Below are 15,833 nucleotides of genomic sequence, written 5' to 3'. Positions count from 1 at the left end.
GATATGAGAGGACCCTACATTTAGCATTTATGTACGCAGGCAAATAAAAATCAAGTATGCAAAACAAAATGAAGTACTTTTATGTCTTAACTGCAGTATATTAGATTCAGATTTGTAACAGCTACAGATAAAATATGGTTTGCAAATCTTGCCATCATATTGACTTACACTAAATTAGTCAATCACTCATTTTGTTCTGAAATGTGATTGCTGGTTTACACAAACGAAGCTAGTGATGCATTTTTAATAGTAGATCAACAAGTTGGTTCTTCAATCCATTTTAATCTTTGGCAGTTGAAAAATATTTGTTTTGCATTCTTGTGTTAAGTTTGAAGAAAATGTAACTGAAGATAAAAAAAATACATTTTTTTTTATCAGATTGCCCTTGTTCTCTGTGCTGTTATACAAAAATGACTATTTAATCAATAGCAAGCAATAGCAGTGCCCATGCAATCAGATCAACCAGCTACCTAATGATACATAAACTAGACTCTATTCAGTCTCACCTCACTGATGTTCATGGCATTAGTTTTAGCTTGCAGGAATTCTGGGAGGTCCTTTGTCAGTGTGTAGTGATGTTTTACATTTTCTCCATCTTCCCTGTACAGTCTCTGTCAAATGAAAGAATAAGCTCCATTTTAATATGTATCTAGGGCAACACCACCTCACAATCTTGGTGGGTGGGAGGAGTATCATATCTTGTAAAAGAAATATGCAGGTAACATTATTGCAATGTACGCAACCCACTGCCAGGATATTAATTAAATAACAAATTATGCTTTTTTCATGCTTGCCAACAACTCAAGGGACAAGTTGCCACAAACCTGGAAATTGATTGTGAATAATGTTATTATGTGAAAGCTTAAAACATTTGTACCAATTTCATTGCTGCACTATTTTAAGGCAGGTGTTAACCCATTTCAAATTCACAGTTTAACACCTCTGTTAAAATAGCAGATTGAGGAATTCGATTTGAGTGCATTCAGCATTTGTACAATGACACTGTTTACACTAACTTCCAGGTTCATGGATAAAGCATAATTTGCTTTTTAATGAATATTAATTTTGAATTTTGCCATGTGGAATGGGTCATGCTGTTATTCATGTGCAATTTGGAAATTGATACCAGAGCTCCTCCCATTAAATCAGGTCAGTCAACACGAGATATGTCATTTAGATAGAACAGAATTAGTTATTTATGCAACAGAAACACAATACCAGTTCCAGAAGCATGTGAGCAGTTTAAAGAATATTATTATGGAAGCAATAAATCAATCCAAAAATATTTGATTTTTCAATGCTTTCACAGTAACAACCTAAAGAATGTGTTTGTCAAAATTGATCATATAATGGTGCAAAGAGAAACTCTTATCCTGTGTCTTACTATACTAGAAATGAGCCTGCCCCCATTACAGGAGCACATACTTGGACAGCAACACTGAGATTCATTGACTACTGTCTTATCAGAGAAAGGGACTAATGGAACAAGACTTTTTGGAGGAGACATTCGAGTTGGACACAATATCAACACTGTTTCTGAGATGCCCACCAGATAGGACTGAACTACTGTCCGACTTGGGCCCCATTTTCTTAGCAAACTGGGCTCCCTGCAGTGCAGCATGTTAGGAGGGCTATTGTCTGGCTACCCCATTCATCTGGCTAATAGGTAATGCCTGTTTAGGAGAGAGAGAGGGGCATCGGATTCTAGGGGCACGAGAACAGGTTGACAGAAAGTTGGGATACTTTTGTGGGGCATGGTAAAAAATCTTTTGAAAAACTTTCCGCTTTGGAGGGACTGGAAAATTGGCCTGCTCCAGGCATGCTCATTTTGTCTTGGAAATCACAATTTGGTCCTACAACAGGCATAGAACCCTGATTTGCATATCCTGTCTGTTTTGGGCAGGAATGCTGGACAACTATTTATAGACCTGCCTGAATGTCAATTTATATGGAATAAAATATTTTATTCATGTAGATAATCTGGGTCAAGGTAAGCGCTGCCTTTAGAATAGAATTAAATAATTTAAAGTTTAAAGTTATGCTAATATAAAGCCCAGGTTAGATAACGCCTGGAACACTGCAAGCAGGTCTGCACATCTTGGGAAGGGTTTATTGGCCTTGCAGGGAATGTAGCATAGATTTACTGGAATAATGCCTGGATTCTAAGGATTAAATTATGTGGAGACATTGGATAGAATCTTCAGCTCGGCGAGCAGGAGTGGGGCCTGCTCTCCGAGTCATAAACTCATGCGGGGTGATGTCAGGTGTGCGTGCCAACGTCACCACGCATTATTCAGATATTCAGTTCAGCAGGCGCGCAGCCAAGTTGGCTGCTGTCAAAGGCCTATTAAGGCCATTTAACAATCAATTAAATCATTGACCTGAGCTGCCCATCCAACCTTAAGGTTGGGGTGCAGGTGAAGAGCCGAGGTGGCCTTCATGTTTTTCATGGGTGGGCTGAGGTTTCATGAACGTTTTTAAAGCGTTGGAAAAATTTTTATTAACATTAATGGACATGTCCCAGCTTGTGTGACAGTTTCACATGAGGGGACATGTCCTTAAAATTTTTTCTCCCTTTATTCAATGTTTTATACGTGAAACTAATCTCCCTGAGGCACCTCTGTGCCTCAGGGAGATTTCTGTGCTCTTTCACGCGCATGTGTGAAAGAGCGCAGGCCCTGACTCAGCCTACTCCCTCCGGCTGTACAGGGAGCACTCAGTGCCCAGTGCTATCATGGCAGCCCCATCATGGCAGCACCCAGCCGATCAGCTGCACCCGCCCCCGCACAACCCCCTCTGACAGGGAGGAAATTCTTTCCATTAGTGGGATTGTATTCTCTGTAATTTAGAAGGTGATTTGATTGAAGTTTTCAAAATGTTAAGGGAAATATATGAAATAGATAGAAACTATTTTAGATGGTTGGGGAATCGAGGACCAGGGAACGAAGCCCAAAAATCTTAAGAGCCACACCTCTCAGGAGTGAAGTTGGGAATCACTTCATTTAGATAAACGTTTGGAATTCTTTTCTGCAAGTAGCAATTGATGCTAGGTCAATTGTGAATTTTAAATCGAGATTGGTAGATTTTTGCTAACCAAAGGTATTAAGGAATGTGGAGAAAAGGTGGGTACATGGAGTTAGGCCACAGATCAGCCTCGTTCTCACTGAATTGTAGAACATGCACAACGTGTTAAACAGCTAACTCCTGTGCTTATGTCCTATGGTTTGCATCATTTCCTTACGCTGATAGAATTGCCAGTAGATACCACACTCACAAGTTATAACTTAATGTTTGCGAAAAAAAGAAATAGGCAGTTAACATGTGAAACGTATAATATATTAATAACAGTAAAATACTTACATCCACTGCCTGGTTATAACTGATCTTGGCTTGTACCATTTCAGGAGAGTCTGTAACACTTGTAAATTTCAGGGCATATGGATGCTGACGATATTTTCGCTGTTAGGTCCAAATTTAAAATCAAGAATTAGTGTCTCTCTAAACATTAGCTGACACACACATCATTACTGAGTATATGCTGCTGCTCAATAGATTCCTGAAAACAGTTTTCTGTATTTTAGTGTCAGCCATCACTAAGCTGGTAACACTCTCGCCTCTGCAGCACAAGGTTCTGAGGTCAAGATTCATTGCAGGACGTGAGCACAAAAATCAAGGTTGATTCTGTACTGCAGTCGTGAGGGGGCGCTGCACTTGCCGTCTTTCCAATGAGATGTTAAACCGAAGCCCCATCTGCTTCTCGGGTGAATGTAGAAAATCCCATGGCACTATTTCGAAGAAGAGCAGGGGAGTTATCCTCGCTGTCCTGGCCAATTGTTATTCCTCAATCAACATTGCAAAAATAGATTATCTGGTAATTATCGCCTTGCTATTTGTGAGAATTTGCTGTGTGCAAATCATCTGCCGCATTTTCTACACTACAATAGTGACTACGTTTGAAAAGCATTTCATTGGCTGTAAAGTTCTCTGAGACATCCAGTGGTTGTGAAAAGTGGTTGTATAAATGTAAGTCTTTCCTTATTCTTTATATTGTTTGGCACTTTCTAGAATATATTATGGAGTTTTTTTTTCACCAATGCAAACTCAGTCAAAGTTGGGATATTGTCTCAATTATCCATGAAAAATTATTGCTAAAGTTAGATATGTACAAAAATGGGTTCAGCATCTCAGCATTTGAGAACTACTCTGGACCATTAACTGGAACTATTAGATTTAAGTTTTACAAGTATAAATATTGTTGATAATATAAGGAAAAGGAATGCCTTTATCCAACTTCTTAACACATCTCTTTAAAACATCTCAAAGTATTTGACCTACAATATTCGCTTTCATGTTTTGATGGTGGGTAAATAAGAGTCATTTTATGTTCAGTGAAATGACCAATCAGAAATCAGGTAAATGACCAGTTTAGCTGGTTCTAAATACATTGGTTGAGGAAGAAATGTTGATCAAAAGACATGGGGCTGGGTTTTACAGGACATTGCAGTTTCTGCCCCCACCCTGGCCCAGCAGAACAATAGCTACCCAGCTGCCATTATATACTTGATTACCAATTAAGAGAGGTGAGGTGGGACTTCCACCCTCAGAAACAAAGTCCTGCCGCAGCGAGCTGCCAGCCAATGTGGGGGAGCTGGTGGCATAGTGGTATTGTCACCGCACTAGTATCTCAGAAACCTAGGGTAATGCTCTAGCTCAACTCCCACTACAGCAGGTGGTGAAATTTGAATTCAATAAAAAAAACTGGAATTAAAAGTCTGATGATGACTATGAAGTCATTGCCAATTGTCATAAAAACCCAGGAGCTGCTAGCCTCTTTTTTATTTGTTCATGGGCTATGGGTGTTACTGGCTAGGCCAGCATTTATTGCCCATCCCTAGTTGCCTTTGAAGAAGGTGGTGTTGAGCTGCCTTCTTAAACCGCTGCAGTCCATATGGTGTAGGTACACCCACTGTGCTGTTAGGAAATGCTGTTGTTTCATGTTTTGCTGGTATAACACTCAGGTCTTTACCCGGGATCATTGCTGGATTCCCTAAAGAGAGGTAAAAGTGGGCAGGATAGGGCAGCAGGGAGGAGAGGGGGATGAGGTGGCCAGGGTTGAAAGACCAGGGTTGAGGAGAACCCGGGGGTGTTTACACCTTGGAGGGGGCCCTCTGATTGGCCCATGAGGCCTGTTAAGGGGGGACTCCACCCCCACCACCCATCCACCCACCAATCACCACCAGCCTAGGCAGGGAAACCCGCTAGGCTGGCTGCCAGTTAAATCCCGCGGCTACAGGATGAGGCCCTTAAGTGGGAATGAATTGCCCACTTAATGGCCTCAGTTGGCCGACTAGTGGACAGGCCACCTGACACCCCCACACTGCTGGTGGAGGCAGGGCAGGCAGGTAGGTGGCGGGAAACCGCCCACTGGATTTAATGTGCCTCCCCACCTTCAAATCTACCAGTGGGGGAGATATAAATCCAGCGCTTGGAAAACAGCCTACTCTTTGCAAAGTGCCAACCTGAAGCTTAAGAATAGGTATGTGGGGCTTCAATTTAATGTTTCTTTCAAAGAACAGCAATTTTAACCATGCAGCACCTCTCAATAGTCCTTAAGAGCAGTTTGAAGCCACATTTCTAAGTCAAAGTTGATAATTTTTTCAACTAGCAAGGCTGACAAAAAGGAATAATGTTATATTAAATGGTTATTTTAACACATGTACGATAATTGTGGTGAGCAATAAGGTGAGCAAATGATAGTCCTAGCGAATGGATTATGTTTTCATTTTAGCCACCCAGTTTCAGATTAGGAAAAGTGCAGCTATCCACTTATGCACGGTGCACTGTTTCCCCACTTCCCACACCAGGCGGTCTAATGGCCACTCTGAATGAGATTTCATATGATGTGGAAAGCAGCATGGAAGGGAAGCTGAATCTCAAAGGCTTGGATTCTGTGTTGTAATGATGGCAAAACTATCAGCGTTCGCCATCATTACTGTGTGAAACTGAAACAAGTTTTGGCATCCGCACTTGTGAAGTTACACGCAGACATCCAGAAGTCACTGTCAGTGATTTCCTGTTCCCTTACAGGATGCACTGCCTGAGTCTTCACAGGCTGAAATCTTAGAAATCACTTGAACTGATGTGAACTTCCACTTTTTACGCTGTTAGTCTCATTGTAAACTCCTGCCTTGTTAAGTGAGATGCAACTGACTTTTAACAGCATACTAAGTTACAAGTATTACTGAAGGACCTCTCTGGCACAGAGAAACTTACTTTATATTTGTGGAATGTCAAAATTCTCCCATTGTGATAAATAAAAAATTCAAAGATTTTTAAAATAATGATGTTTAAAAAAAGTTTGTTCATGATCTTTCAGCTTCTACCTTAATATGTAAATCTCAATCTTTATTTCACTCTCTGTAAAATGATTAAAAAGTGAATTATAATCAGTGTTTTTTAACTTCTGGTTGCAGTCTCTGAGAATTCTTTAATATGATTGGCTGCTTAGACTACTTGTGGATTTCATTGTTGCTGGACGCCAGAGATCCCCTATAACTGGCGCTGGGAAATTAACGCCGGGGAATGTGAAACCCACACCACAGAGATCGCTGGACCTTTGTGCGCAGCTTTCTTCAAGGTCAGCGGCAAACTGACCACAAAGTCCAGGCTACAATCTCTACAATTATTTATTGACTGGTGGGGCAGCGTTAAAAGGAGGCATTTATCACACCTACCTCACTGAACAGTTCTCCTGCCTTCTTAGCCTGTTCAGCATTTAGAGAACCACTGGTTATCCATCCCACACCACGCATCCAATTCAAGTCAGACTTGTACTGGTTCTGATAAATTTTGGAAAATTAAAGCATATTAATATTCTCTGACAAGATTGCAAAACACAATATAAATACAGCAACTGCTCTGGGGGTTCAAGTACTGCCTCGCAGATGATAAGAGTGACTCAGAATATGTCCTGCACATTTTTACACTCTTCTTAGTTCAGACTTGAACACTTTAGTTGCCATTTCTCCAAGTGATGATACTCTCAACAAAATGGTTGGCATGAGTACACAATAGGATTTCCTGTTTTCTATTCATACCAATTTTATTGCTAAAACTATCTAAAAGAAGAATAATGCCCCTCTTGTACCCAACCACAGCCCCTCCCCCATCCTTTTAGTATTTTTGGCCAAGATTTATTTTCTGGCTTATTCTACTAGGACAAAAAGGTACAGGCATTTGTCTTAAGCTTTCAAAACAGGATCGCATCAAATATTGAATTAGCAGGCAACAATAAGAATGTCTGTCATTAAAAGGCAGCAGACTTTGGCTCCATCTATTTATTTTAACTTTATGAAGTAACTATTTTCCAGCATTCAATGATCCATAACTGTAGTTAATGAGTCATGGGCATGACTTTAGGCAAAAGCTTTAAGAAAACTCACTGCATAAATAATAATCAGCACTTCATAACCAGCTGTGCTCTTGAATTAGTTGTTTTTAATACTCTGGCATAATTTGTATAATGCGATGACAAGAGTATGTTGCAAGGCAGGAAGCAGACTTTTATTTGGCTTAGAGCTCCTAGTTTTGATGACTTTAAAATGGAATAAAACAGAAAACTCTAAATAAACTGAAATACCATAATCTTATTTAATTGAAACCATGTTTTATCAGGGTAATCTTAATACTTTCAACATTTATGAGGCTTTAGAGCTTTGTGTATGTGGTAAGCTGAGGCAAACAAAGAGGTTACATATAATTAGGCCTCAAACAAGAGGGATAACTATTCTTCAGAGAAATGAGAGTATAGGGAATATTGCTCTTAGTAATGATGTGCATACATCTTATGGGTTTTCACTGTGTACTATTTTGCTGATCATCAATGTGTAGAACTATGGCTATGGGTGTTTTTTGTTCCTATTTTCTATCAGATCTGTTATATAAGTTAGTAACTAGTATAATATGTCAAGAATATGTTATTCAAATACGATGCAAGTCAAATATAATACAGGCGGCTTCATGCTAACATATTCTGAATATGTCATTGTAACCCAACAATATTCCGTGAAGTCAAAAACGAGATAGAATTTAAATGAAACTTATTTACACTATATAGAAATGTATTACTATAATCAAATAGGACAACAGTTGGAATCAGAAACATGCTGCTTACATTACTTTGCAGTGCATACACTCTCTTAGCCCATTCAATTTTCATATCTCCAGGTAGGACAGTATATTGATGGAATCGCTTCTTGTAGTCCCTGTCAGTGGCCAGGCTCTGAGCTTGTTTTGCATGTACCAATTCCAGCATGTCCATTGTCAGATGGATCTTTGTTTTGTTTCCCTCAGATTTCTTTTTGTACTCAAGGTCACTCTGCAGCTTGGAAGCTTGGATAGAGTGGGAAATCTGAGAGTCACCCGCTACATCCTTCACCCCGATCAACTTGCCCTTTATCTTCTCATGCGCCTCCTTGTACTTGACCTGTCAAAACATTTTATAGAGAGGTTCTTTGGCTCTGTTATCTGCGTAGCATAGCATATATGCTAAAAAGGATAAAAGATATTATAAGCTGGGAAAAGTGTTTGCAAAGCAATCTCATAATGAAATTAAAGTAAAATGTGAAAGAAGTGTGAATTCATAGAGTACTCTAGTTTTAGAGAAATCCTTACTATTGTTCATCTACTGACAGCTGAGATTTTTTTTACAGGCATAAAGATGACACTATTGTGTGAAGCAATGTGACAAGGTTATTACTTGGAGGGAGAGCTTCTCTCAAGTATAAATAACTTTATAAAAATTCTCCCAGTTCTTTCTTATTGTTCTTCACCTACTGTCAGCTGAAAGTAAGATCTTCCTAATCTTAAAAAGAAAGCTAGATTCATGTTTCAGGTGGCACCTTTTATCAAAACTTCAATCAATTCCAAGTTCTGCTCAACTATCCCAGTTCAAACCCAAACCTTTCAGATGCCGAATGACCAACTGTATTTCTGGGCTTCATGAGTTTTATTACACATTTCCAGCATTAACAGTTTTTATCTTCCCTATTTTCTTTGTCCTTGTCTAATTCTTATGAGAGACTTTGTTATGGAATTGTGCACAGAAAATATTTTTTATATGACCTTTTTGTCAAGAATTGCTTCTCGTACAAAAGGCCCACAATCCTGTGAAACTTTGGGCACTTCGGTTGCAACAATCTCACAATGCTCAACATGGTTGCTTTGATTTTCCAATAGGTTTATTTGAACCTGGACGTTAAACCATGTGCTTTAACTGACGATATAACAATGCTGATTAGAATATCTACATTCATAGAAGATTGAAGATATGTGGCACAAGTTGTTAATGTTTCTTCATTACCCTCATTATTTGGCCATTTTGATGTTGCACCAAAGTTCACAAAATGTATGACTTACATCACTTGCAAGATCTCGTTTCGCCTTTGCTTCCAAAATTGCTATAGTGTCCAGCCGCAGCTCAAAGCCTTTTTGTTTTTGAGCCTCCCAGTCACTCTTGTAGATTTTCTTAATAAAACACAAATCATAAGATAGCTTTAACTAAAAGTGTCCTTTTTAAAGTTCATGTAATTTGAATATGGAAAAGAGGCAATAAGGCCTCCATATTTGCACCAAAGTCGGGGTTAGGGGGTGGGGGGGTGTTGTATTGCCATGGGAATTCTCCCAATTGGCCACTGTAACAATGTCTGTAGAGCCACGGTTACACCATTTCTCCTGAGTTTCTACAACTTTTCTGCTGGAGTTACTGTGGATGAGCAGAAGACGCCTTGTGGCAATTCACTTCTAAGATGTGTTTGTGCCAACTTGTCTCCAAGTAAAAATCTTAACATTGACTTTAGTGCAGGAACCAAGTTCCATGACAATTAATTAAAAAAATGAAAATGCTGGAAAAGCCTAGCAGGTCTGGAAGCATAGGCAGAATTTTTGCCCTTGTCAGACGTACTCGGTATGGGCAGGTGGGGGCGGTCTTAAAGCCGACTGCCGCCCGCAATCAAGGCCGGAAGATGATTTCATGCTGGCGGGCCAACTAAGGCCCACTCAGCGTGAAACGTGAGCAGCAGCGCTCAGCACTGCCTGTGCGGGCAGGGGGAGGAGGGCAAGCAAGGCGAGTGTGAACTTTGCACTCGCACACGGGTGCGCGCTTGAAAATCTCCCGAGGCACAGAGCCTCAGGGAGATGAAGAATTTTCAACAAAAATAATAAAGAAATGAAAATGTAGTAAAACATGGCCCCTCATATGACTCGGTCATATGTTATTAATTAAATTTTAATTTTTTAATTTTATTTTTATTTGCTTCAGGAAGCCTCATCCCACCCATGGATGAGGTTTCCTAAAGAGTGCAAAGGCCGCTTGGCAAAAAATTCAAGTTAATTACCTTGTTAATGGCCTTAACAGGCCTTTTAATTGTTGGCGGGCTTGCTGCCGACTCCGGCGTGCGTACACCGACTGGAATATCGTGCGAGTGCATGTTGACGTCGGGGCGCTCACCCAACATCAACGCGCATCATTTTACACTCAAGCGGGTCGGGCACATGCCCACCCAACAAGCTAAAAATTTTGCCCCATGTGTGGAGAGAGAAACAAAACAAACACTTCGAGTCGGTATGGCCCTTCAGAGCAGACTCTTCTTCTTCCAAAGATGCTGCCAGACCTACTGAGTTTTTCCAGTATTTTCTGTTTTTATTTCAGATAATTGAATTGACCAGTTCTGACCTAAAGCCCTATTTTCCTTATAGTTTTGTTTCTGCTTATGCAGATAGGAAATCACAAGTACACTCCATTACTCTTGGTACCAGATTCTGAACCGCATCGAGTCAGGAATTAGAAAAAAATGGCCACTGAGAGGCAAAGGCTAAGGCCCTGTCTCTATTTCTGTTTCTGGCTATTTTCAGTAGTGAGGGAAAGAGGACAGGTCAGGAACCCCACAGACTGCTGTTTAGTAGTTGCCGGCACCATTCTTGGTGGGCATTTCAGAACTTCTGCAATTTTCAGTGAAGCAGCTGCATTTTGGAAGCCTTTCTAAATCACACCTGCAGAATGGATGCATGAACCATGGATTGGAGGTGGGAAGAGTATAAAGGTGAGCAAAGATAGTGTTGACTCCTTTACTGTTCACCATGGAATGCTGTGGCCTGCATTATATCTGTGCTTACTAGAGTGAAGACAGTGCTGTAATTGGAAGAACCTAAGTGGCCATTAAATAATGTAATTGATATGTTGTTACTTCTGACAACTGGAAATCTGTAAAGTGAAAGAACAGCATTGTAAAAGTGGAAAGGTCCTCAGATGCATTTTCACTAGATTATTCACTGGATAAAATGCTATTCTGCATTGTATAATATTGAAAGATTAGCTGAGATCCAGAGCTAATTGTTTAAATCCCCACATTACTGTCATTCATTCCTCACACCTCAGCCATCTTTTTGGCTGTTTGAAAGTTTTGACAGATGTATAAGCTTTTGTCTGCCTTTAATGGCACTAATGGATTCTGTACTGAAGAGTTTATTTACACAACTCTCCTGGGGAATGTGTTTGATAGCTTGGCTGCCTTCCAAAGCATTAATGGATTCTATATTGTAGAGTTTGTTTACATAGCTATGCTAGGGAAAATGAGTTGTTTATCTTATGAGCTTCTGAAGAGCATAATGGTTTTTCAGGTGCCTATTAAAATCATGTTCATTTATTCTGACCAATTTATGAATTTTGAATTATTTCCAAATAGAACTTGTGAGTTCTGTTTATAAAGTCAATATTGGGTTAGCGGAGTGAGGGGCTGAGGGGTTGAAGGGTGTGAGGGGTTAGGGAGATTAAAGGAAGTTGAAGGTGAGGGGAGCTTTATGCTGATCCAAAGAACTGGGCTTATGTCACTGGGGATGAAGATGGGTGTTTTAAGCTGGCTGCTTTGATATCAGCCCATCTCTGTCTCTGCTTCAGGCCTGCCACCTACTCCAGCCCATCACACCCTCCAGGAGATGACAATCCCATCTTCCAGCACTACTGGGATGGAGGTTAGATCACAACATAGGGAAAATTCATGACTCCCAATTTCCACCTTCATGATGAACATTAGGCCCTTGGACTTTGTCTTATTCATCTTTGTGAGGAGTTCTAACTTACTTTCTCCAATTCTCTGATCTCCCTGTGCCATGTACCATCCATGTCTAAATTTATTCTTTTGTCTAAGGTTCGGTGTTCTAGTAATGCTTTATTTATGCACTAAAACTAATTTATATGTAGTTCTTATAATTATACCCGCCAATTTAAAAGAAATTCCTTCTGTAAATATCTCTGTGCTTGCCTCCCAATATTAAAACTCTTTTTGAATCCCCTCTCATAGTCTTCCTATTTGTCTTCCCATCATTCTATCTCTTTTCACAGAGATATTCTTGTCAGTGTTTTCTCCATTTATCAACTGTACATTTTTTGCTTCAAGCATACTGTTCCTTTGATAGTTCAAATTACAGAATGAAATATCTATATAGTAGTTTATGATGAGCCCCTGTGCCATGTAAATTTGTCTTTTTAAGTCATGTATAGTAGGTTATAGACCTAAAGTAGGAACCCAGAAGTCATAAATTAAAATCCCACAATGGCTTGTTGTGGGCTCACACCAGATTATTGTAAACATTCAAATGGTTAGCAAGTTAAGTGCAAGGAAGGGAGCCTGTTATGCCTATTATTGACTCCAGCCCTGAGCCACATGAATGACACTTTATGGCTTGCAAAGTAGTTTAGCAAACCACTGCATGTAACACCGCTACCTTATAAAAGAAACTAAGAATGGGGACAACATGTGGCCTTAATAAGTCACCTATATCCCAGGAACAAATAATAAGAACACATTAAACTTTGTTTTACAGAATACAATTACTTATTCTCCTCCCTTGCACATGGGTCAATTGCAACACCCAACAAAAGTAACACATTGCAAAAACTGAACCTGTGCCTTATAATCTCAACTTTGTAACTAACTGGTTTACTTACATCACTTAGATACTCAGCATTTGCCTTGGCTTGTCTGAACAATGGCTCATCTTTGCTGATGCTGTACTCATGAAGGCTCTGTTCACCCATTGCTTTGTACGTTAACTGCACAATGGAAGAATAACAAAGAATAGATTTTGTCTCAAATAAAATGGCATACATCCTTTTTAATTTTAACATATTGATTTTCATATTGACTAAGATGTGGTACATGTATATTTTTTTATTTTAAAAATGCATGTCTCAATGCCAATAATACATATAATTATCCAGACTTTGTCAGTAAACCAGCGTAAAACTGTGAAAAATAAAAAGATTTAATAGTATTTCAATAATTATTCTTCCAAAGTTGTAACAGTTGCAAAATCAAACATGCGAAAGCTCTTTTTAATCAGTACAACTTATGAAAGAAGCACATTTTTTTAAGTTATCACATTGAATTACTTTTTGTGTAGTAGAACGTCACAGCTCTGTTATACCTAAATAAATGAGAAATGCTTCAGTTATAATTATTATGTAGTACCTATTATAATAACAATCTCTAGGATTTTTAACTTTGTATTTCAAAATGTTTCAAAAAGTTTACAAAATTATAAGTTTGCAGCTTCTAGATGCTTTCTTTTTAACTAAAGTTTCCAAACCACCATGAGTCCCTGGAACAATAACTTCTAAAATGACACAGCACCTACTGAGAGCCCATTGTACCTGTTGAGTTGTTGGATGCCCTCACCCTTAGTAGTGCCACCAGCAGCAGCTAAGTGATACTAAAGTTATAATTCCATTATGTTCTTTCCTTTACTTTGTGTATCAGTGATGACTAAATTCTCTTATAATTTAAAGGCAAATTTTCCAAAAATTATAGGAATATAAAATGCAAGATGTCTGCAGTATTCTGGTTTCTAAATACCTTTGTATATTTTGTTTCATGATAGTCAACATTATATTGTAATATTTTAACATCATAGGAACATAGTTGCAGAAGTAGATCAGTTAGACCCTCGAGCCTGTTCTGCCATTCAATGAGATCATGGCTAATCTTCCACCTAACTTCATAGACCTGCCTTTTCCCTACCCCCTTTAATACTTTAGCCAACAAAAATCTAGCAATCTTAGATTGAAAATTAAGAAGTGATCTAGTATCAATTGCTGGTTGCAGAAGAGAGTTTCAAACTATTACCACCCTATGGGCAGAATTTTGTCCTTGGTGCGCAGGATCAGCGGGGATGGGCGGGGGCGGTCAGGAACCCGACAGCTGCCCGTGATCAGCTCCACACCGCGATTTTACGCATGTAGGCCAATTAAGGCCTGCCCAGTGTAAGATGCAGCTGTGGAATGAGCGCAAAGGGACGGACAGGAGCGGGTGCTCAATGGTGACCCAACAGCCGATTCAAATGCAGCCTTGGCAGCCCATGGAAGGCTGCAACTGAAGGATGCAGAAGTCGTGATGGACAGTGTTGCAGGGGGACAGGGCAGGCAGGAAGGCAGGTCGACAGGGCAGTCTTCTGCCGCATTTCTCAGATGAGTGCCCCGCTGCCCTTCTGGAGGTGGCAGCTCGGAGAGAAACCCTTGTGCCCAGGTGTGCCTCACCACATCGTGCCTGCTGACCCTGGATGCCATGGCCAAGCGGAGCACCTCCTCCATTGAGAGAGTGGCGACTCTCATGGAGAGTCTCCTCCTGGATGCCTCTTGGTGAGATGTGGGGGGCCTCATCCTCCCGTCCCTGGCATCCAGGGTCAGCAGGCACGATGTGGGGAGGTGCACAAGGGTGCAGTGCAGGAAGCACTTCAATGATCTGCTGCAATCAAGAAGGGTGAGTACCGAATTGGCATGGGTCACTTTGCAGAACGGTTAAGAGCTGCCCATCCCCCTTGGACCTCATACGTCCTAGAGTGTGAGTGGCAAATGTCAATGAGGCAGCATCTGGGCAAGGGGGTGAGCCCTGGCTGCTTGGACTGAGTGTCTTGAGGCTCCAGAGTCACAAGTCGGCTGAGCCCTACGAGGTGTTCCTGAGGTGGGTTTGGCCAAGCTGCAATGGCAATGCAGGTACAGGATGGACTAATCAATGCTCCTCTCTCCTTTCAGGAGAAAGCATCCCATAACAATGCAGAGGGGTCGCAGGCTGGCAAGGGATAGCCAGATCTACTCATCTTCACTCGCTATGAGCTGGAGGTCCTGGAGCTGGAGAGGCGCCATGTGCCTAGGTCAACCGGCCATGGTGAGGTTGGGGTGCCATAGGGAGGTAAAATCGCAGTGCACTGGAGGTGAGAATGTCTGTAATTGCAACCATTCTCTGCAGTCTCTATACTGATGTGAGCTTCGAACCTGGAATCCCCATTGATAATGGAAAGAAGAGGGCACCATGATGCACCCTGATCTCTGTCTCATGAGGCTGCCAGGCATGCACAGTTAACAGTGTGACGACATCAACTAATGATATGTCCTTGTTGTTCCTTTTAGGCTCATCACCAGCCCTTCGGGGTGAGGGGCCTATAGGCCCACCCCTGAGCCCTGAGGACAATACCGATCAGAACACTCCTGCATCACACCCGCTCTCTGAAGCAGGCACCAGCGCAGATACCAGCACCTCACTGGGCATTAGATTGCTGGCTACTATCTCGGTGCACAGTGGTGAGGGCACTTCACACTCACTTGAGATGCAGGCGGAGGCAGAGAGTGCCCAGGGCACTGGCAGTCAGAGGACTGTTGGGGACCAGGAACATGATCAGTCGGTGGCTGATGATGTGTCTCTGGAGTCGTCCCTGAGGCAGCAGATGCTGGAAGTCCAGCAGGGTGTGCGGGAGGATCTGGCAGAGACACATGAGGGAATGCA

General features: G+C 41.0%; 1 protein-coding gene across 2 annotated transcripts in view; it reads right to left on the bottom strand.

The window, feature by feature from the left end:
- Positions 1 to 15,833, bottom strand: part of LOC121289921 (nebulin-related anchoring protein) — a 116,551-nt gene that overhangs the window by 39,714 nt on the left and 61,004 nt on the right. For both annotated transcript variants that reach the window (XM_041209899.1, XM_041209900.1), the window contains 6 exons: positions 13,004 to 13,108; positions 9,418 to 9,525; positions 8,174 to 8,485; positions 6,735 to 6,839; positions 3,361 to 3,459; positions 507 to 611 (listed from right to left, as the gene is read on the bottom strand). In XM_041209899.1, coding sequence (XP_041065833.1) covers positions 507 to 611; positions 3,361 to 3,459; positions 6,735 to 6,839; positions 8,174 to 8,485; positions 9,418 to 9,525; positions 13,004 to 13,108 — 834 coding nt within the window. The remainder of the gene's footprint in view (positions 1 to 506; positions 612 to 3,360; positions 3,460 to 6,734; positions 6,840 to 8,173; positions 8,486 to 9,417; positions 9,526 to 13,003; positions 13,109 to 15,833) is intronic.

This window comes from Carcharodon carcharias, chromosome 17 (assembly GCF_017639515.1).
Source record: "Carcharodon carcharias isolate sCarCar2 chromosome 17, sCarCar2.pri, whole genome shotgun sequence".
In the NCBI taxonomy this organism is placed as follows: domain Eukaryota; kingdom Metazoa; phylum Chordata; class Chondrichthyes; order Lamniformes; family Lamnidae; genus Carcharodon; species Carcharodon carcharias.
This window is presented reverse-complemented; position numbering and strand designations above follow the sequence as displayed.